This window comes from Xenopus laevis, chromosome 5L, assembly GCF_017654675.1.
Source record: "Xenopus laevis strain J_2021 chromosome 5L, Xenopus_laevis_v10.1, whole genome shotgun sequence".
Taxonomy (NCBI): domain Eukaryota; kingdom Metazoa; phylum Chordata; class Amphibia; order Anura; family Pipidae; genus Xenopus; species Xenopus laevis.
This window is the reverse complement of record NC_054379.1, coordinates 139197995-139220854: the sequence shown is the minus strand read 5'-3', so window position 1 is coordinate 139220854 and position 22860 is coordinate 139197995. Positions and strand designations below refer to the sequence as shown.

The window sequence follows — 22860 nt, the reverse complement described above, 5'->3', positions numbered from 1 at the left end:
GCTGATTCATTCACTACCCAATCAAACTGCAAAAAAATGCAAAAGACACGAGAACCTCCCCCTAAGTGAGAAATATCCATTTAATTCACCTAAAAGTTCCCTGAGGCCCAAAAAGCCTCCCATAGGCATTATAAGAAGAGTAAAGGTGGCCATACACGCACCGATAAAAGCAGCTTATTGGCCTGTGGCCTGTCGGCAGCTTATTGGCCTGTGTATGGGGCCCCCCAACCGAGATCTATCTCGATCGGATGGGACTAAAAATCCCATCGGATCGCGGCCACATCTGTTCGTTGATGCGGTCCCGTGATCTGACCGCCCTAGGGCCCACGATCGGATCAGCCCGATATTGCCCACCTGAAGTTGGGCATATCGGAGAGAGATCCGCTCGTTTGGCGATGTCGCGAAACGAGCGGATCTCTCCGTGTATAGCCACCTTTAGACTATGGCAGCTTTAAGGGCCCAACTATAGTGCAAGCTATAACACTAGATTTATTCTGAAGAATGCTTTTTAATACCCGAGTAAACAGATCTAGAAGCTCTCTGTTTGTTTGGGATAGCAGCTGCCATATTAGCTTGGTGTGACATCACTTCCTGTCCGAGTCTCTCCCTGCTCACTCATAGCTCTGAGCTCAGATTACAGCAGTGAGGGGAGAGGAGCAAACTGAGCATGCTCAAGCCCTAGTCCTGGAGGTTTAAGATGAAACAGGAAGTCTGATACAGAAGTCCATGTATACACAATAGAAGGAAAGAAATGCTGTGTTTCTTTTGACAGAGGACTCAGAGCAACATTTCTTTAAGGGTTTACTTGTGTATTTATATAGGCCTTTCTGCTAAAGCTTCCTTAATTTTAGCCTTTCCTTCTTCTTTAAGAACTTTTTAGTATGTTATAGAATAGCCAATTCTAAGCAACTTTTCAAATAACCATCATGATTTCTTTGGACTCTCACCAGATTTCAAATGGAGATCACTGACCCTTTCTAAATAACAACTGCTCTCTCCTAGTCCTATTTCAGTCTCCTATACAAAGCAATGCATGTTGCTAGGGTTATTTCGACCCTAGCAACCAGATTGCTGAAATTGCAAAATGAAGAGTTGCTGAATAAAAAGCTAAATAACTCAAAAAACACATAATAAAAAATTAAAACCAATTGGCAATTGCACAATTATATGTTCTTTCTTTTTATGCTATGGGACGAAGAGAGCAGACTATTCACTACATGTCTGTAAAGGGTTAATTAAATGCCTAATATAGCCTTTAATGTATGCGGGTGCCAAACCTGCAGCTAGGGTTGCCACCTTTTCTGGGAAAAAAATACCAGCCTTCCTATATATTCATATTTTTTCCATATTAATAACATTTGGATCAACCATCATTTTTACCGGCCAGGCCAGTAAAATACCGGCCAGGCCGGTAAAATACCGGCCTGGTGGCAACCCTACCTGCAGCCTGTATAGGTTACACTTAGTTTGGCTCTCTCTCTAATTGCCCTTCTTTGATTAGCATATAATCAGTTTCGTTATTATTTCCCTAGGTTTTAATAGTCCAGTGACAGATTTAGTACTATATACTGGGCTTTAGAAAACTGTTTGGATGAATTAAATATAAAATATTATAACTAGGGGAGGTTCCCATGCGTCATTGCTTTTTTTACAGATTGTAATTTCTGAATGAGTCTTTACCTGCATCCTCAACCAAACAGATATGCTTTGCGACAACCACCTGACCTGTTTAACTATAATAGTGCCCCATTATTAGGGACTATATACTCCCATCTGGATTTTCAGTACAAACCGGTTCCAGGTACCTAAGTGCTGAGTATAGGGAGTGCCTAGTATCACAAAGCATTTCATTTCCTATTTAAATGAATTTAACTATCAATGATGCATAGGTGCACTTTAAGTATTAATTTACTGGGAGGAAGTTTATCAACTTTTCAATTGCTCTTACACATTTTTTATGGATTAACAAATGCACGCTGAGCGTGAAAAACACATATCTTGTATCTAGATATATCTCTATATCTAAGCATTTTTTTAGTAGTTCAAAAGCAACCCTTCCTTCCGTTGTCCTACAAACATGCGCCAATCGCAAGAAAATGTAGCAACCTGTGTCTAAAACCCCCTCAGCAATGCTGATCGGTCATGAGTAGGAACGGGCAGAACGTAATAGAATCAGTTAGTTGATGTGTTAAAGGGATTGTTCACGTTTGAGTTACCTTTTAGTATGAATTAGAGAGTGATAATCTGAGACAATTTGCAATTGGTTATAATTTATTATTATTTATGTTTTTTTAGTTATTTAGCTTTTTATTCAGCAACTCTCCAGTTTGCAATTTCAGCAATCTGGATGCTAGGGTACAAATTACCCTAGCAACCATGCTTTGATTTGAATAAGAGACTGGAATATAAATAGGAGAGGGCCTTAATAGAAAGAGGAGTAATAAAAAGTAGCAATACCAATACATTTGTAGCCTTACAGAGCATTTCCTTTTAGATGGGGGTCAGTGACCCTCATTTGAAAGCTGGAAAGAATCAGAAGGAGGGAAATAATCAGCTAACTATAAAAATTAAATAAGACTGTTTGAAAATAGGGATGCACCGAATCCACTTTTTTGGATTCGCCCAAACCCCCGAATCCTTTGCGAAAAGATTCAGCTGAATACTGAACCCATATGCAAATTAGGGGTGGGAAGGGGAAACCATTTTTTACTTCCTTGTTTTGTAACCAAAAAGTCATGTGATTTCCCTCCCTGCCCCTAATTTACATATGCAAATTAGGATTCAGATTCGGTTTGGCCAAGCAGAAGGATTCGGCCGAATCTGAATCCTGCTTAAAAAGGCCGAATCCTGTCCGAATCCCGAACCGAATCCTGGATTCCGTGTATCCCTATTTGAAAAGTTGCTTAGAATTGGACATTCTATAACATACTACCCTGTAAGGTGCATCTCAAAAAGCCCAGAAACACATAAAATAGCGCCTGTGTGTATGAGCCCTAATACAGACACAGGTACAGCTGCTTGATATTTGCTTTAAAAGGACAATGAAAAACCTATTAGTTAGTTACTCCGCCCAGTGACTAATAGCTAACCTCCTACTCTGGGCTGAAATTTTAGTTTTCCAAAATTCACCAGCCCGGGGAACATGTAAAAAATTCACTACCGCCATCTTGTTCCAGCCTGCCAGTATTCCCTGTATACACAGGATGGGTGCATAGACAAGTACCCCACAGTCAGGGGTAGGCGATTAGCAGTCAGCGAGACTATGGGGGAAAGGCCACTGATAATTTGACAACCCAATTGATTTTTTGTCTACTTGTCTTTTAAAGGGCCACTGTGTATTCAAGTGATTTCTATTTCCAACTGCTTAATGCAGAAATGAAGAAGTAACGGTGTAATTATTTTCCTCTTCTAGCTTCAATTACAGTGTTACCAACTTAGTATCCAGTTTTACAGCAATATCACACTTGCTTAGTGACTGCCAGAATCATCTCAGCAATGAATAGGTTCTTCCCAACTGGCAGGTGCTTCCTATCCTCTGAAATGGGAATTACACTGACTTACAACACCCCATAATGGCTTTTTGTAAACCAGAAATGAAGATTGCACAACAGTAACCAGCATGTGGACATCCATGGCACACTGTTTTAGGGGTTGTTCACCTTTAAATTAAAATTTAGTATGATGTAGAGAGTGGTATTCTGAGACAATATGCAGGTTTTCATTTTATATTATTTGTGATTTTTGAGTTATTTAGCTTTTTATTCAGCAGCAGTTCCAGTGACATTATCACCGGTGATGTTTTTCTTCACATAGCATGATAAATAGCCCCTGAGATTTTTCTTCCAATTGAATGAAGGATCACCACAGCAAACATGGCAAAAAAAAAAAAAAAAAAATACACAATCTGTCATCATCAATGTAAAGTTCAGCTAGAAAAGAACATTAAGCATTATTTGCGTTGGTCCTTCTATTAGAACCAAGATGATGGGGTAAGGAAGGATCCATGATTATTTTAAAAAAGAAAGATAATGCAAAATGAAGCACAAAGAAAAAAGTACCATTTGGATGAGAGTGGACAGGTGTCTAATTTTTCATGCTTGACAGTTCAGAGGTAATTAAAGGAGAAGGAAAGATGAAATCACTGGGGGGGTTCCAAAGCTAGGCACCCATCGGGGCGCAAGTCCTTGGCCTGGGGTCAAGCCCAGAGGACTATGACACCCATCCAGTGAAAAAAATGCACCAAAAAGACACACAAGCACAAAAAAGGTGCTGAGGTGTCAGAGTGTAAAGTGCAATGCCATTGAGTACCTTGGTAAGGCTCCGGCTGGCGGCCGGAAAACTTGAGGAAGCGGGTATCCCCTGAAAGCTTGTGCTGTTTTTTTCTGCTGCAATAAATGGATTGAAAAGGCATTGGCCATAAGTGTGCTCCGTCCATACAAAGGCCGGCATACTTTCCGCTCGCCTAATGGCTGGAGCAAAGGAAGTGAGGCTAGATTAAGCAAGAAGTGTATATGTGCATAGTGAAAAACCCCAAAAAAAGTAAATCAAGCACCCCTCCTGAAAGCACAGAGCCTCTGCTTTCATGAAGCTTCGCTTGAGGGCCTAGATCAGAGGACAAAGTGTTTTTCCGTTCTTCACAGAAGATCATAACAACAGATACTTCACTTGATCTTGCCAGCCAGAGGACCAAGTTTTTCTCTGTTCTTCACAAAACGATCATAAGAACGGATACTTGATCTTAGCCAAAAGGCCCAGATTTACACTTGATCTTAGCCAAAAGGCAGATAAGCGACGTGGGACTTCTATTGGTGTCAAGCATTCACCTATGCTGACTTCTTTTCACATCTTTGAAGAGAGTATTTTCCTCATTTATTTGTTTGTTTGAAAGGGCTGTGAGGAGTCCTTTTGTGAATTTACGGAGACACTGGATAACAATGATCTCAGTTATTGGATTAACAAGCTAACAATTACAGTTGTTTATATGACAGCAGGTATGGGCAATAGACTCCAGCAAGGTAATCTTTAACATCCTCCACATGTTGACATATTTTTCATGGCATACTTAGAGTCAATTTCTTAGAATGTAAAGGAAGTGTAGTTTAGATGATGAATATGTAAAAAAGGCATGTATATTGACTAGCAGGATTGCTGCCTGTGGCTATAGTTAATTTAATGAAGCCCTTTTGCAGACACAGATGAGTCTGTGGATCATTATTACTATTACAGGTATGGGACCTGTTATGTAGAATACTCAGGACTCGGGGTTTGCCACATAAGGGGTTTTTCCAGTAATTTGGATCACAATACCTTACTTAAAGGGGTTGTTCACCATTCAGTTAACTTTTAGTATGCTGTAGAGAGTGATATTCTGAGACAATTTGCAATTGGTTTTCATTTTTTATTACATGTGGTTTTTGAGTCATTTAGCTTTTTATTCAACAGCTCTCCAGTTTGCAGTTTCAGCAATCTGGTTTCTGGGGTCCAAATTACCCTAGCAACGATGCACTACTTTGAATAAGAGACTGCAATATGAATAGGAGAAGGTCTGAATAGAAAGATGAGAAATAAAAAGTAGCAATAACAATACATTTGTAGCCTTACAGAGCATTTGTTATCAGACAAGGTCCCCATTTGAAAGCAGGAAAGTATCAGAAGAAGGAGGCAAATAAAACGAAAACTATTAAAGATAAATAGTGAAGACAAACTGAAAATCTGCTTAATAAAGTTAAAAGTAAACTTAAAGGTGAACAACTCCTTAAAGTCTACTAAAAATGGATTTAAAGATAAACTCAATAAAGCGGTTTTGGCCCCAATACGGATTAATTATATCTTAGTTAAGATCAAGTACAATGTACTGTCTTATTATAGAAAAAAAAGGGAATAATTTTTAACAATGTGAATTATTTTATTAAAATGAAGTCTATGGGAGATGGCCATCCTGTAATTCAGAGCTTTAATCGATAATGGGTTTCCGGACAATGTATCCCATACCTGTACTATATTGGCAGATAAAGGTCATAGGTTTGTAGTTAAAAAAGTCTAATGTTTTGCTTCTGTTTTATGTGCAGTAACCCAGTAATCTGTGACACGGTGAGAATTTAATTTTATTGATAATTTAGTAAGTATACCTTTTTAAGACCCTTTCCTATTTATGTTCACTCTGATGTAATTAAACCCTTGCAACTTGATGCATCCTTCAAACTTAGTCTAATGGTACACCAGACAGTTTCTATGCAAGCGGAGAAAAAGCTGATCCAAGTGAATCCACTCCAACCTACATGTACGCTGACAAAAATAAGGCCAAACTGTGTGCACAAATATGGAGTGGATTTTGGAGCAAAATATTTTTTGCGGTCCACGCCGAAACAGCCTGGTGTGTCATTAGCCTAAGAGTTAATTTTAAGGTAAGTACCCTTTGACTACATGTGTTTAAAGCCTGTTATCTCTTTAGATAATGAGAAGCTCGTTAAACAAATGCTTCTCAGTGGACTGCTGGTTTGTTTAATTATGCTCTTTGGGATCAGGAAGTAGAATGTGTCTTTAGTTCCATTTTTAAATTTTGATTTGCTTAGAGTAATAAATACCATACCGAAAACCATATGTGTTCTAATTAAAAGAATAGGCAAAAGTTCCCTTTTCATTAGGTTAAAAAGGGAGTACACTGTTCAAGGTCCTAGAAAGCTGTAGCCCTCACAAAGGTTTATGCTTCGTGCTCGGGTGCAGCTTCTTCTGTCGGAACAGAGGGCCTAAACCGTATTTCGTTTTTCATTAGCTTACATACAGACAACAAAGAACACACCTCAACAATGCTTACAAAGAATTGCATGGTTGACCATCCTTCCCTTCTTTTGGCACTCCCTTTCTCCTTCAGTTGAAAAATCTTTGAATACATATCTGAAAAAGTCATACCTGTACTTCAGAATTAGAATCAATGGGCTGGAGTGGAAACCAAGTTTCCTTGCCATTATAACTGCATAAATCCTCTTTTTTGATGGCAACTTTTCCTGTAGAAAAATTGAAAAATATCACAAATAAACTGAACATGCCTGTTACAAACATATGTTTAATAGATTTTTATATATATCTATATATCTATATCTAGATAGATATAAATAGATAGATATAAGATTACACATATCAAATGCCCTGCATTATCCTATTAAAAATATGAGAGAGAGAGAGAGAGAGAGAGAGAGAGAGAGAGAGAGAGAGAGAGAGAGAGAGAGAGAGAGAGAGAGAGAGAGAGAGAACAATATATCAAATGTTGAAACCAAGAAGTTTTATTTTGAATTTAATGCCAACAACGTGTATCACAAAAGTTGGGACAATGCTAAAAAGAGCAGATCCCAGAGAAGCTGGGTCTCTCAGAATAAAGATGGGAAGAGATACACCACTCTGTGAAACACTGTACAGTTTTTCTAATTTGTTTTGAGTTTTCGGATCGATTCAATTCGTCCAAGCGGAGAAAATTCTATTTTATTAATAAATTCTGGTCGAATTTTGAGTTTATGGGAGTTTAAAAAAAAAATAAAAAACACATGAATTTGAAATTCAACCTGTGATAAACGTGCCTCTAAAAGATTCTGAGACTCCAGAGAAGTCTCTGTATGCAAGGGACAAGGCCGGAAGCCAGTACTGAATGGCCAGATCTTCAAGCGCTCAGACTGCACTTTGTTAAAAACACATATGGTGATGTCGTCGTAGAACTCCCTGCATAGGCTCAGAAATACTCTCTGAAAATCATTATCTGTGATAGATGGTCGCTTAACCCACACATGCAAGTTAAAACTCTACCATGCAAAGAAAAACCCATATATGAACATTATCCAGAAACGCCACCTCTGCCTTCTCTGGACCCAAGCACATTTAAAGAGATATGGACATCAGAAATTAAACATCTTGTTACAGCTTTCATCATAGCATCTCTGTTATGTCTTTGCATGCTATTTATAATTATGCTATAAAAGTAATTGTCTAGTGCTTTTACATTATCCATTTGATGCCCCAAGTTCCTCTATGAGGGGGCTGCCATATTTGTGCAGCAGGAGTCCATTAACATTAGAAACTTTAAACGACAGGCTGAGAAGGGACAGTCAGGTTGGCAAAACAGTCAGGTTTAGGAACTTCAAGTTTCTACCAGCGAAAAATTAACAACATGACCTAAAGGTAACTTTTAATGTAGATTAATATTTTGAAGAGTTGTCTTTTAGTGTCAGTATCACTTTAAGATGGACTAAGGCTAAGTGCAAAACTGTCCTGTGGTCTGATGAATCTGAAACTTTACATTTTGGAAATAGTGGACGCCACATACTCAGAGCACAGTTCAAAAGCCAGCATCCATGATAGTATGTGGATCTGCTAGTGCACATGGCAAGGGTAGCTTGCAGATTTGGGAAGGTAGCACTAATGCTGAGCAATATATATTTATATAGGGAAGGCCTTGCTTTTATCAGCAAGACAATGCCAAACAGAATTATGTATGTATTACAACAGCATGGCTCTGTAGTGAGTGTGTCCGGGTGCTGATCTGGCCTGCCTGCCCTCCTGATCTGTCTCCCATTAAAAAGATTTGGTGCATTATGTAACAAGAATTATGACAAAGGAGACCCCAAACTGTTGAGCGGCTAAAATCCTATATCACACAAGAATGGGACAACATATTTCACTGTCAAAATTACAGCAACTGGTCTTCTCAGCTAACAAAGTGTTCTTAAAGTAAGAGGTGATGCAACAACAGTGAGAAACAGGCCCTGTCACATTTTTTTTAAACATACTGCTGGCATAAAATAAAAAAGGACATATATTTTTTTAGAAAACAAAAAGTTACAACATTTCATACAAAGTCTTTGTAGTATTTGCAATTAAATCATCAGCTTTTAATTTATATTTTAGTGTCTAATTTTTTTGCTTGGGGGGGATAGTACACACACACACACACACCACGGGTCAGGCCAAGGGGAGTCCCTTTCTACGATCTGATGCATCACAAGGCCAGCCAGCTTCTGATGAAGTGACACAGTAGTCACGAAACGCGTCAAGCTTGGTCTCCCTGCCCGCTTGTATTTGCTATTTTAACATGGATCAATAAAGTAACTTTTCTTTTACAAAGTTTGGTCCCACCGTGGATCTTGTTCCGGTTCAACAATCCCAATCGCCTTGCGTTTGAAGTTGATTATAGCTTTAATATTCAAGAAAATTTCTGCCCAAGTGTTTGTGGGAAGGTAATTATTTGAAATAAATTGTGCTACAATGTTTTTAATTCAATACCATTGTAGTTTGTGTTATTATGCATATAAAATAATAGTATATACCTCTAAATTATGAAATCATTTTTTTATGTATCATAGAACTAATTCAGGCATTCACAGAAATTTTACATAAGGAAAAAGGGCCAATACTTAGTTTTACAATGTTCATGGAGGAAAGATAAAATTATGAAAAAAAGCTTTTTAACAAGCATGCAAAGTATGTGGAAGATCCAGTGATCCTGAAATGGTTAATATAATGAGGTTCTCACACAGACGATCTAATGTATAAATAGCTCTCAACACTGGGAAAGTTTCACTGCACTGCTATAAACATTCCAACTAAATCAGTATAATTAATACATGCTCACATTTTTAACTCTGAAATTCTTATACTTTTATTTGGTAAATTAAAATCAAATTCAAGAAGTGTATAGATCTTAAATAATAAAACAGTAATTTTGAGAGAAAACTGTCAACGCTGAGTTATCAGTCTGAAATGGTTAAAGGGAACTAGTGAGCAGCAATTAGTCATTATGGCAGATCAAAAAGATAATGGAAACTAGAGGAAGAAAATAGGCTTGTGTGCGTGGGCAGGGTGAGACACAAGAGCTGAGGTAGTGCCCTCATATCTGCTCTATTTCTTTTATTTATTCTTTTTTTCTTTGGTACTACAGAGAAATAATTCTCAAAGGCAGACTACACTAGAGACATCACACAATTTTGAGGACATAAAAAGTACAATGTGACACTTGGTTTACCAATCTTAATTGTCAGGGACAGGATTCATAATTCCATTGTAGTTACTTATAGGAACAGTAACACCAAAAATGAAAGTGTTTTAAAGTAATGAAAAGATCATGTACTGTTGCCCTGCACTAGTAGAACTGCTGTGTTTACTTCAGAAACACAACTAGGAGGAGGGTAATTTAAGTAATGTATCAGTGTTTGCAGATGACAGAAAACTATCCAGCCCAATTAATTCCATCCAGGATGTGTCATGATCTTGACAAACTGGCAATCTGGGCAGCTAAATGGCAAATGAGATTCAATGTTGATAAATGTAAAGTCATGCACCTGGGATGTAAAAATATCCAAGCCACTTATACCCTTAATGGGACTGTACTAGGCAAATCCATTATAGAAAAAGACATTGGAGTCCTTGTAGATGATACACTTGGCTGCAACAAGCAATGTCAGCAGCATCAAGGGCAAATAAGGTCTTGAGCTGTATTAAAAGGGGCATTTATTCACGGGAGGAGGGGGTCATTCTTCCACTGTATAGAGCACTGGTAAGGCCCCATCTAGAACATGCCGTACAGTTTTGGTCCACATCACTAAAACAGGACATTATTGTATTAGAGAGGGTACAGAGTAGGGCAACTAAGCTGGTAAAAGGTATGGGAAATCTTAGCTATGAGGAAAGACCTGCCAAATTGGGCATGTTCACGCTGGAGAAGAGGCGTTTAAGGGGAGATATGATAACTATGTATTAATATATAAGGGGATCATATAATAATCTAATGCTTTATTTACCAGTAGGTCTTTCCATGTAAACAAGTGGCTGTGTAGCAAAGGAAGAAATTGGAAAAAAATCTATATGGCACAGGTTAAATAGTGGATAACAGATAACTGTTCTATCTGCTGTGTAACCTAAACCTTTTCTCCTTTGAATGGCTACCCCGATTGCTACACTACTTATTTATTTAAAAAAAAAAAAAAAAAATAGCGTTTCTGAGGCAAATATAGCAGTTTCAACAATTTCCTTTTTAGATGTAAATGTTCCTTTAAGTGGTCTCTGTAACTAAAGAACCTGAAAATCTGAGTCAAAAAAACACAATACATTTTTATTTGAAATTTGTTAACAGTAACAAACATTTTAAACACAAATCGCTACTTCTTTCTTCCTTTTATTTGTTGTTGGAACTTTTTTGCGACACCCAACATTTCCATACTGAAGTCTAAAGATGGCCATACACGCTACAATTACAATCATTCCCATGCCCATTGGTCGTACGAAAGATCTTTCATCCACTCTTATAACGTTAAGGGTGGTGGCACAAGGGGAGATTAGTTGCCAAGTAACAAATCTTTGCTACTAAGGGAGACTAAAATCCCTTCCCGCTGGCAAGAATGAGAATCGCCCGGAGGATGGCATACGCATCAATTTGTTTTCCAAAGTCACTCAAAGTTTCCCCGTGAGGCAACTTCGAGCGACTGCGCAAACCCGAAGCGATACGTATGGCATGGTGCCAGCGGGAAGGCATTTTGGGGAGATTAGTCGCCCGCAGTAGAGAAGATTTGTCGCTGTCCTAAGAGCTGAATCATTAGATATGCAGGTAAAAACAAAAATAATTCTTTAGCCTTAGCCCGCTCCTTTGGTTGGGGATAACATTTTTAGAGGTGCCCTTTAATGTTACGATGCTCGGCCCCTTCAAAGGTGCCCGATCAAAATTTTCAGTCCTGCCCTATGGATGAGATGATTGACATCCATGGCTTTTTACCAATATTGGTCTGCTTGTCTGCCACTACACATACACAGATTATCATACAAAAAATCTTTAAAGGAAAACTATACCCCCAAAATGAACACTTAAGCAACAGATAGTTCATATCATAGTAAGTGGCATATTAAAGAATCTTACCAAACTGGAATATATATTTAAGTAAATATTGCCCTTTTACATCTCTTGCCTTGAGCCACCATTTCGTGACTCTATCTGTGCTGCCTCAGAGATCACCTGACCAGAAATACTTCAATTCTAACTGTAACAGGAAGAAGTGAGGAAGCAAAAGGCAGAACTCTGTCTGTTAATTGGCTCATGTGACCTTACATGTGGTTTGTATGTGTGCACAGTGAATCTTACGATCTCAGGGGGCGGCCCTTATTTTTTAAAATGGCAATTTTCTATTTATGATTACCCAATGGCACATACTACTAGAAAAGTATATTATTATGAAAATGGTTTATTTACATGAAGCAGGATTTTACATATGAGCTGTTTTATGCAATATCTTTTTATAGAGACCTACATTGTTTGGGGGGTATAGTTTTCCTTTAATATGATAAATATTGGTGCGTGCATGGCCACCTTAAAGCTGACAATAATTGGGCAGATCAGTTCAACCCGAGAATCCCCAATCCAATGACTGCAACATCTCATAGGGGCAAGGCTCACCCAAAAGCTTTTTCCCGATTCAGTCAATGTTGAACCAATGAGATGCAGCTTTGAATTTTCTGGTAAAAGTCAAATTTACAGAGCACATAAGTGCAGCGACTACTACTACAGGTCCGACTTTACCTCTGCATTGCTGCTTTACACACTTGTTTTTCAGTTTTGTACTTGTATACAGTTGAGATGGCAATAAATTTGACTTGAAAAATCAATCCGCTGTTTTCAATGACGATCTTTCTGATTTACTGATGAATTCTAAAGAGCTCTTTATTCTAACACACAAACATATGAAAACAATCACATCCACTGTCACCACAATGTCTAGGTTTCAGCTCATCTCCTCACAGAAAACAACTGAACTGTCTAGTAAGATCTATTGCACATAATGCTGGCACAAACTCAAAGTACTGTGTTTTAAAATGTACTACAGTATCTTGTTCCTTATTACCCCTCCAAAAGCGTTCCTATCACTGATATCAAACTAACTGCATACCTTCCAACATTTTGAAAGAGGGAAATAAAGATTTGCCTCGAGGAGCACGGTGAAATTTTGTGGCCACACCCCCCTAATTACTATGTTAATTTTACAAAATTTGGCAGGTTATGGAAGTTTGAACACATTTCTGTGGTTTTTATGTATTATTACAGTTAATGAAGGCAATTTGCCCTTTAAGCTGCAAGTCAGTTATCCCAAGAGACCTGCTTATCGTAAATAGTTACAATTGTTTCTTTGCTTATCTTAATTTGTTACAAAAGTATCTAAGTGCACATGCCACACATTCTGGGCTCTAAAGCTAGTTACATTTTAAAAACTTTGTATCTTTTTCTGGCTGTTCAGTGCAGGAGATTAAAGAGAAAGTCAGGACATTTCAGTAACAATCCGGGACTGGGGGCTGAGCTGTTAAAATCAAGACTATACTGCGAAAAATGGGACAGATGGGAGGTATGTAACTGGCCTATAGTTTTCAGGCATGGAATGAAATCCCATTTTGAACAATTGCACATTAGCAATTCACCAATCTTTGGCATCATGGCATACCTCAACGAAACCTGAATAAGTAAAGTGGTCTGGCAATCAAAAGAGAAGAAAATATTCTTGGATCTAAATTACTTTTCACTGCAAAACCTTTCCTTTTACGGTCTTAACTAATAACTATTCCCTTATACAGTTGTCTCTGCAACATAATCTCAAAGGAGACTAGGTTATGATCACGGTTCCCTAAATGGTCACCCATCCTAGTGATAAATTTGGTATTATTAATTAGTTATAAGAACCCAAAAGAGAGTCCTTCCTAAATTACTCAATATAAAAAGTTGCCATTAGGCAACAAACGTGTATTTTCTGACTTTGGCTAGGCAGTTAATGTCTGGATAATCAAAGTCACTCATAATAAACAACTTGACTCAGTCATGAAGCATCACTTCAGTTTTTAGAATACAGGTATGGGACCTGTTATCTAGAATGCTCGGGACCTGGGTTAATACGGGTAATGGATATTTCTGTAATTTGGAACTTCATACTTCCAAGTTTACTAGAAAATCATGTAAACATTAAATAGATCCAATAGGCTGGTTTTTGCTTCCAATGAGGATTAATTATATCATAGTTTGATTTAAGTAGAAGGTACTGTTTTATTATTGCAGAGAAAAAGGAAATCATTTAAAAAAAAAAAAAAAAAGGATTATGTGGATAAAATACAGTCTATGGGAGGCAGCTTTTCCGTAATTCGAAGCTTTCTGGATTATAGGTTTCCGGATAATGTATCCCATACCTGTATCACAATGATAATTTTATTACTAACCTAGTCTAACAGTCAAGCAACCTGTAAACTATGTAAATGAACAGCCCAGTCACTTTTCATCCCACCAGGTCTCAGTGATATCAATCATACATTTTTGTACATGCAATTAGCTCAAAGTCATCCGTTTTGGCAGGCAAATTCGTTCATCTGCAAGAAGACAGCGGACTTTACTACTTTTCTGATATTCACATTATTCAAGTGAAATTTAGATCTAGTCGCCGTTAAACAGATGTTTTTGTGCGGAATATCTTTTAAAGGTATACTATGTGCCCCCCTCACACCTGCCCAGCGACAGCACTCTAATCCCACAGCCCTGTCTACACTAGAGTCCCTATAAGTCTCTAAATCACCCCTTCACCTTTACATAGTTTCTCCAGCCTCTTAGGAATTCTCTCATATAGTGTAGCACAGTGGACCCCCCTTCAATTACGGTGCAATGTGTCAAGTCTATATTTTGTCCTATACCAAGACTTTACCCATGCATTTGCTTTTTTAAAGGAGAATTCAACCCTACAGTAAAAAAAAAACCCTACCCCCCTACCCTACATAGACCCCCCTCCCTCTCGCCTAGCTGCTACCCCGGACAAATGCCCCTAACTCTTCACTTACCCCTCGGTGCATATTCTGTTCAGCAAATTTACGGCAGCCATCTTCTGGCTCTTTGGTACTCTTCGGAATGAGAGAGGCGCTTCGGTAATTTCCGCGACTTTCGGTGCATCTGCAGTTGTCTCGAGACAGAGAATTGCTCCAACGGCGCATGCCTCAATACGGCACTCATTCCCGAAGATTACCGAAGAGAAGAATATGGCTGTCGTAAACTCTGCTGCACCGAGGGTTAAGTAAAGAGATAGGGGCATTTGCCCGGGGTAGAAGCTAGGCTGGGGGGGTCTATGTAGGGTTTTTTTTTTAATTCTACCATTGATTTCTCCTTTAAGGTTGTATGTGGCGGAGGAAAAATCTCAGACCTAGCCAATAATCTGTCTACCCAATCAATAATAAAAAAAGAATTGCATATCCACACAATCTGTACCCACAATCTGTCTTGGCCTAGTCCTATACTCTCCTCTTCACCTCTACTAAAGGATGCTGGTCTCTTGGCTATTAGAAAGATCATCCCATCTGCCATTTTTGAATGCAAACTGATCATCCACGCACAATCTGTGAATCTGGACACTTTCAAGCACATTTCACCCTCCAAATCCATTCTATAGTTATTCTCCTCTCAAACTCTTGTCGGTCTCTGAATTACACTACCACAACAAATCAGACTCTATCCTTCCTTACAAATGCTCCCTATCTGTTTAAAGAAGCCTATCTGAGGCACCTCAATTCATTAGAAATCAGCATACCATAACAAATTAACAATTGCTTTAAGCTATTTTACAGATGCAGATTTTTTTCAAAATGTGAGATTAGTGCTCATCACAGAAAAATTCACCCACTTCTTTTCATTCTTATGGGATTTTTAGAATTGTATTTATCGATGGGTGAAAATCTAGAGTTCACCACTTAATAAATATGCTTCTAAAAATACCAAAGGAATGAATAGAAAGTGGGTGAATTATGTTGTGGTGAGCTACGCGGTGTGTCAATTGTTCAGCACTGTTGGATCAGCAGTTCTGATAGTAATTTAATTTTAACTTCTTTGCTAAATTATTACATTGTGTTTCTTATTGCAAATAACTTGCTGGTGCTATATGAATAAATGAGGAGGAGGCCATTGCTAATGTAAAAATACTCAAAAGTTTAGCCATGAAAACAACTCATGGCATTAATCTTAACCAGAGGGGTTTTAAGAAATTATTTATAAGGCACAAGTCTGTATACATCATAAGAAGTGTCAGCTGCTGGGATTAGCGCTTTCAAGTCCATAGCAGTAAATGGGGTCCGCAGCCTAAAGTAGAATTTGTTTAAATGATTGATTTCCTAAATCTTCCTGGAGCTCTGGTCATCAATAGCTGGATGACCGATATAATAATAACAACCAATTAAAAAACAAAAAAACGTGTGTGTGTGTATAGTTTGCAGTGTGCAATGTCCCATGCCATAAGCCAAGGGGACCACTAGTCAAAATTTGGAGCACAAAAGAGAACCCAAAATGTATGAAATCCACTAAAGACTTACTGCAAACATTTATGCATCTCTTTGAATACAGGCATCACTGCACAATCCACTCACAGTCCCTCCTATTATTTATATGCATTTTAACGTCAGGTGTTTCATGAACGAGAATAACGCTTAACATAATAAAACATTCAGTCACTGTATGACACATGCATAAAAGAGAAGTTCCACTGAAATCCTACTTGCTCCATTTTATGAATGTTTTCTGGCAATCGTTAATATTGCAAGCATAAAAATAAATAAATGAGCGAATAAAGTTTAGCAAGACATGATAATATAGATATGGAAAAAATATAGTTTATTGTTAATTAAAATCAGAAGGGATGTGCCCTCAGGTGCCTATAGAGAAAATACTGATGAAACAGGGAAGGGAGGAGTTTGTTTATACAGAACTCAATATAATTTAAACAACCTGTTGTGCTTTTTTGGAGGTGTAATTAAAGGACTCTTCTAAAGATTAATAGTCACTGTTATTCAGTGTAGAAAATAATGTGAATTAGTCTACAGATCCCAGAAGGCTGCGCTCTGCAGAGGAAGTGGAAGAAAGGAAATCCTCTAGATAGAGGTGGGGAGAGAAAAAAGGGCATGAGGAGAAAGATTGCAGAGAGCTGCTAGAGAGTTCTGAGAAAGGCCAGTTAGTATATGCATGCTGTGAGGGAGACAACAGAGATCCTCCTGCACAGTTTGGGAAGCAGACTGAAATTCAGTCAGAGCCTTTCCAAGCCTCCAGTGCAGTATGGAGAGTTACGAAGTGAGACCTGCTCTCTGCAAGCAAGTTTATGAGTATCAGACTCTCCTGCTTCACATCTCAGTAGTAAGTGTGCAGCAGTACTGAGATACAGGTAACCAATATATAACACTGGGATGAATGTACAATTTAGTTCCCCTCAGACAGACTCTGCAGAAGAACATTCTGTGTCATTTGCTACAGGAGACACTCATTGCACCAAGCCACTGTGGGATTATTATTGCTGAACAATACAAAGTGGAGTACAGAGTCATGGATAACTACATTTAAAGTGACAGTACACATTTAAATCTAATCGACAAAGCTCAGTAATCCTGGGACTGAACTTTTCTTTAAGGGCCCCACTCCTGTACTTTATCAAGGCATAACTGAATGCTGTGACTGAAAACCCAGGTATGACTTAAAATGATATGTGTGCTTGCTAGTCCTTTTGAGTGTAAAAAAACAATAACAATCAACATAGTATTCATGTTCAGTAATACATACTGTCCAAGTGTATTGTCCCAATAAGTTTTTCCTACAAGATGAAATGCATTGGCATTGTTTGCAACTATGCAGGGTACAATAACAACTACTTACCTATTGGATGATCTCTTTGTATTACATTCTTATCATAGATATAAAAGGACAAGTTGTGGAATGTCCTGGGGATCTCAAAATAAAAATCTTCACCATAAAACGGGCTAAAGAAGAGAGAAAGAGATAATGTGAAAAAAAAATGCATAACAATTCATAACAGTAAATATGAAAAATACAGCTAGAGTGAACCACGCATAGCACCAATCGACAAGGCAATAAGACATCAGACTTTGAGACAGAGAAATAAGCAAATCTAACTTCATTATACTCCATGTCTTTTAATTCGTTGCTTTTTAGCCCATAGATTATTTTATTTGCCCTTATGTATTTAGCTTTTCATTTAACAATAGTTATAATGCAGCTCTGCATGCATTATATTATACTTTGCTGCATTGAATTTTCGATTGGGTGCAAAATGCAATAAATTGATCTTTGATGCCTCGAACTAGGGATGCACTGAATACAGGATTCGGTTCGGGCCTTTTTTTTAGCAGGATTCGGAATAATCCTTCTTCCCGGCCGAACCGAACCCTAATCGTAATTTGCATATGCAAATTAGAGGTGGGGAGGGAAATCACATGACTGTCATAAAACACGGAAGTAAAAAATGTTTTCACCTTCCCACCCCTAATTTGCATATGCAAATTAGGATTCGGATTTGGTTCAGTATTCGGCCGAATCTTTCGCGAAGGATTCAGGGGTTCGGCCAAATGTCATGACTGGCCCTATCAAAGTCACAGAGGTACATGGTATATTGCACAGAGATGTAAGGTAACTCTGTACAATATACCTTTCACCTGCCAGTCACCATAACAACCAAGCTCATCTTTTTGCATCCAAAGGGCTTCAGGCAACTGAAAGCCATGCAAATATCTGCCTACCCCATCCACATGATGACTTTAATAACGCAGATACATTGTGTGTCAGATTTACAAACAGGCACAAACTATATGTATGTAAGGTAGCAAAGTCTGAACTTTCAATAAGCACAAATTTGTGCAATTACAATGAAATTCTGGGGCAATCATTGCTTATAAATAACCCGCTATTTCTGATTAGCAATGTTTTAGCAATCTCAAGGGCAACTATCAAAACTCACACAACTTAATACACTGCCTTGCAAGACTACCTACGCAGTGGGTCCAGCCAACTATGTAATACAATACCCCAGTTATGATTTATGCATTAAAAAAAATCCACATCTAATAGACCACACAAATATACCCACAACACTCCCACACCTTGCCCATACAGCCGCTGCTGGTGTCTTTTATATGGTATAATGTCTATAATTACACCAAAATTGTATATATAATGGTCAGTCTGGTTTTCAATAGCAGCGATTAATTTCCTGGTATTTTCATAGTGCCAACACATATCCGCAGCACTTCTCATCAGTCTCTGGCCCAACAGAGTTTGCAGTCTAAGGTCCCTAACACAAACACATAATAGGGGTATGTTATTCAGGAGCCTGCCCTTATATTTTTGGAGTATTGAAGGAAACCAGAGTAGACAGAGGAAATACATGCAGAGACTGGGAAAGCATACATACTCCTGGCAAAAGGAATCAAACATAGAACCCCAGCTCCACAAGGCAGAAGTGCTGCCCACTGTACCTATTACAATTATACCATAGTCCAATTGCCCAAAATCCTATTTTAAGGTGGCCATAGACGCACAGATAATATCGTACAAGACTAATTTTCATATGATCTTTGGTGCATGTATGGTGGAAAACGAGCCGACCGATATTGGCAGAAGACTTGGATATCGGTTGGCTCGTCGATCGAGCTGGATGGAAAATTCTGATCTTTGAAGGCACCCAAACATCGCCAGTTAGTGCTGAATCATCAGATACAGGTAGAATTCTATTGTATCTACCTGTATACGACGATTCAGCTTTACACCTGTGTATTGAAACAAACAATCTTTCTTGAAAAGATCTTTTTCAATTAAAGATTGTAATTTGTTAAGTCTATGGCTATCTGTAGTAACGTGGCATCATTGTCTTACTAGTCAGTGTTGCACTTACATATACAGTGTTTTACCACTACAGTAGTTAAACATACACACAAAATCCCACATTAATAAAACAGACAGAATCATCTGATTCATTGCATTTAACAAGTGCTGTCAGTTTATTTCATACCCACAATTTCCTCTGCAGTCTGCATTTCAAATGAAAGCGGATGCTCTTTGTGTCAGAATTTTAATGCCTTTCATTTTCTGCTTACAAATAAGCAACCATGTAAAAATATGCTTTATTTGACACAAGCACATTAAGCAGTAATTTTTAGTTTTAGATCATTAGATTTAAGCTTGGTAATATTTCACTAAAGCACTTTCTTGCTCCCCTCAGATAAGCCAACATGCACATGTCAATGGCCCATGTACACTACAGTGAGTAAAGTAATATCATAAGCACCAAAAGCTTCTTCATTTTTTGAACCCCATTCAAGTTAAATTGTAATATTTTTTTTTTATTAAGCACGGTTTACATTTACTTAATTTGAATAATAAGTAAGCCTATTTATATAAACTTTTAAAATGTCTTAATATCACACAAAAATGTAAAAAAATAAAAAATGAAAAAAAGATAAACATTTTTAAAAATACACGTGCATGTTATTTATCCTTTCACACAATAAGTTACTTACGTTAAAGATTTCTCAACTACTTTTGTGCGAAAAATTTCTTCTTGGTCCAAATTCACAGTGCAAAAGCAGTCTCTCATTTTGTTTGGGCCTGAATATGGTAGCAATTGCTTTGCGTCACCTAAAAGTGAAGAGATAACAGCAACAGATGTATCATTAGGCTTCTTTATTAAAGGAGAAGGAAAGGCTAAAATTAAGTAAGCTTTATCAGAAAGGTCTATATAAATACACCGGTAAACCCTCAAAGTAATGCTGCTCTGAGTCCTCTGTCAAAAGAAACACAGCATTTCTTTCCTTCTATTGTGTACTCATGGGCTTCTGTATCAGACTTCCTGTTTTCAGCATAAACCTCCAGGGCAGGGCTGGAGCATGCTCAGTTTACTCCTCTCCCCCTACCTCCTCCCATCCCTGCTGTAATCTGAGCTCAGAGCTGTAAGTGAGCAGGGAGAGACTCAGGTAGGAAGTGATGTCACACCAAGTTTATATGGCAGCTTCTGTCCTAAACAAACAGAGACAGTGTCTACAGCTGTTTACTCAGGTATGGTAAAGCATTCTGCTGAATAAATATAGCGTTCTAGCTTGCACTATTGTGGCTAATCTGTTGCCAATAAACTGTCTTGGAGCTTTCCTTCTCCTCTAAGGAGGAAAAGACATAACTATATGCAAAGCCTACTAAAGCAAAAATATAAAACTGAAATGCCCAAAGATTTGTCTACATTGTAGCTTTATAAAATATATGTAATATATCTGTGCTCTGCTGCAATAAAGAAGGGGAGAAATGACACAGGGTGAAATGTTAATGCTGGTCTTTTTGACAGAGCTGTGAACAAATCAGATTTAAAAGCTTTTGTGAAGGACAATATGGCAGAAGAAATTCTGTTTCTAAGAACAATACTTTAGTTAATTGTTGATTGTATTTAACAGCTAATCTACCACTCTATGCTAGGTTCAATTGATATATAAATTGTTTCAGGTTTTCCAATTGTGTAGTTTAACTTTGACTTTGGTATAGATTACCAAAGCATATGGTTTATATTTTTGAGCTTTGCCAGTGATAAAATGCCTTGTATGTTGTGAACTTAACTTCTTTTAATCAACATGGAAATTACATTAGGAACAGTAACACCAAAAAATGAAAGTGTTCTAAAGTCATTAACACATATAATACACTGTTAGAATGCACTGGTAAAACTGATGTGTTTGCTTCAGAAAGACTACTATAGTTTATATAAACAAGCTGCTGTGTAGCCATGGGGGCAGCCATTCAAGCTGCTGGAAAAAGAAGGTTACATATCCCATAACAGATTCGCCCTGACCAATACAATGGTGTTTTATCAGTTATCTGCTATGTATCCTGTGCCTCTTCTTTTTTCTAGCAGCGTGTATGGCTGCCCCCATGACTACACAGCAGCTTGTTTATATAAACTATAGTAGTCTTCTGAAGCATACACACAGTTTTTTACCAGTACAGAGCAACAGTATATTTTCAATACTTTGATACACTTTTGGTTTGTGGTTTTACTGTTCCTTTAATAACAGAGGAGTCAGAGGTACCATAAATGGAGGATTCAAAGGATTTATGTACTGAATCCACAGCACTGCTTTTTTAGTTTACTTGTCATTTACAGAACTAAAGCTTAAAGGCATACTGTCATGGGAATACATTTTTTTCAAAACACATCAGTTAATAGTGCTGCTCCAGCAGAATTCTGCACTGAAATCCATTTCTCAAAAGAGCAAACAGATTTTTTTATATTCCATTTTGAAATCTGACATGGAGCTAGACATATTGTCAATTTCCCAGCTGCCTCCAGTCATGTGACCTGTGCTCTGATAAACTTCAATCACTTTTTACTGAAAGTTGGAGTGATAGCAGTCCAACAACAGAACAATGAGAAGGTAACGAGATAGCAGCCTCCTAACACAAGATAACAGCTCCCTGGAAAATCTAAAAACAGCACTAAATATTAAAAGCCAAGCCCCACTGAGACTGATTCAGTTACATTAAGTAGGAGAAATAATAATAACGTAATAATTTATTAATAATAATTTAATAATCAGCCTTGTAGCGACGACCCCTAAGCTCAGCTTCCCAACAGCTGCTCATAGCCCACTGAGCATGGGAGTGTCGAAGACACTTTCTAGGATGGTGACACCCTGTGACAATTTTAAAGTCCTGGATCATTGCTGATATTGAGAAGCTGAAACTTTAGACTGGTCCAATAAGGTCATCATATAAATATGGCATTTTTAGACACATTTTTAGGGTTTAGTTCTATTTTAAAATAGGACACAATATCCTCATGCTGCATGACAAACTAAGCCTTCATGTCGCTGCATACTGCATGGCTACAAAGAATCTAATGCTATTTGCAACAAGCAAGTAAAAATGATTGCTAACCGTCTATTTAGTTTAAAGATTTGGTGTACGTTCATTATTAGTAAGTGGGTCACTGTAAAATCAAGCAGCCACTTTTAATTTATGTTTTGCTTTAAGGGCAAGGTCACATGGGGCATTTTAAAAACGCTTCG

General features: G+C 37.9%; 1 protein-coding gene across 2 annotated transcripts in view; it reads right to left on the bottom strand.

Moving 5' to 3' along the window:
* The window catches only part of rasa2.L (RAS p21 protein activator 2 L homeolog), a 68057-nt gene that overhangs the window by 31713 nt on the left and 13484 nt on the right, over nt 1-22860 (bottom strand). For both annotated transcript variants that reach the window (XM_018263950.2, XM_041563484.1), the window contains exons 2-4: nt 20332-20449; nt 17675-17778; nt 6910-7004 (exon numbers count right to left, since the gene is read on the bottom strand). In XM_018263950.2, the coding sequence (XP_018119439.1) occupies nt 6910-7004; nt 17675-17778; nt 20332-20449 (317 nt within the window). The remainder of the gene's footprint in view (nt 1-6909; nt 7005-17674; nt 17779-20331; nt 20450-22860) is intronic.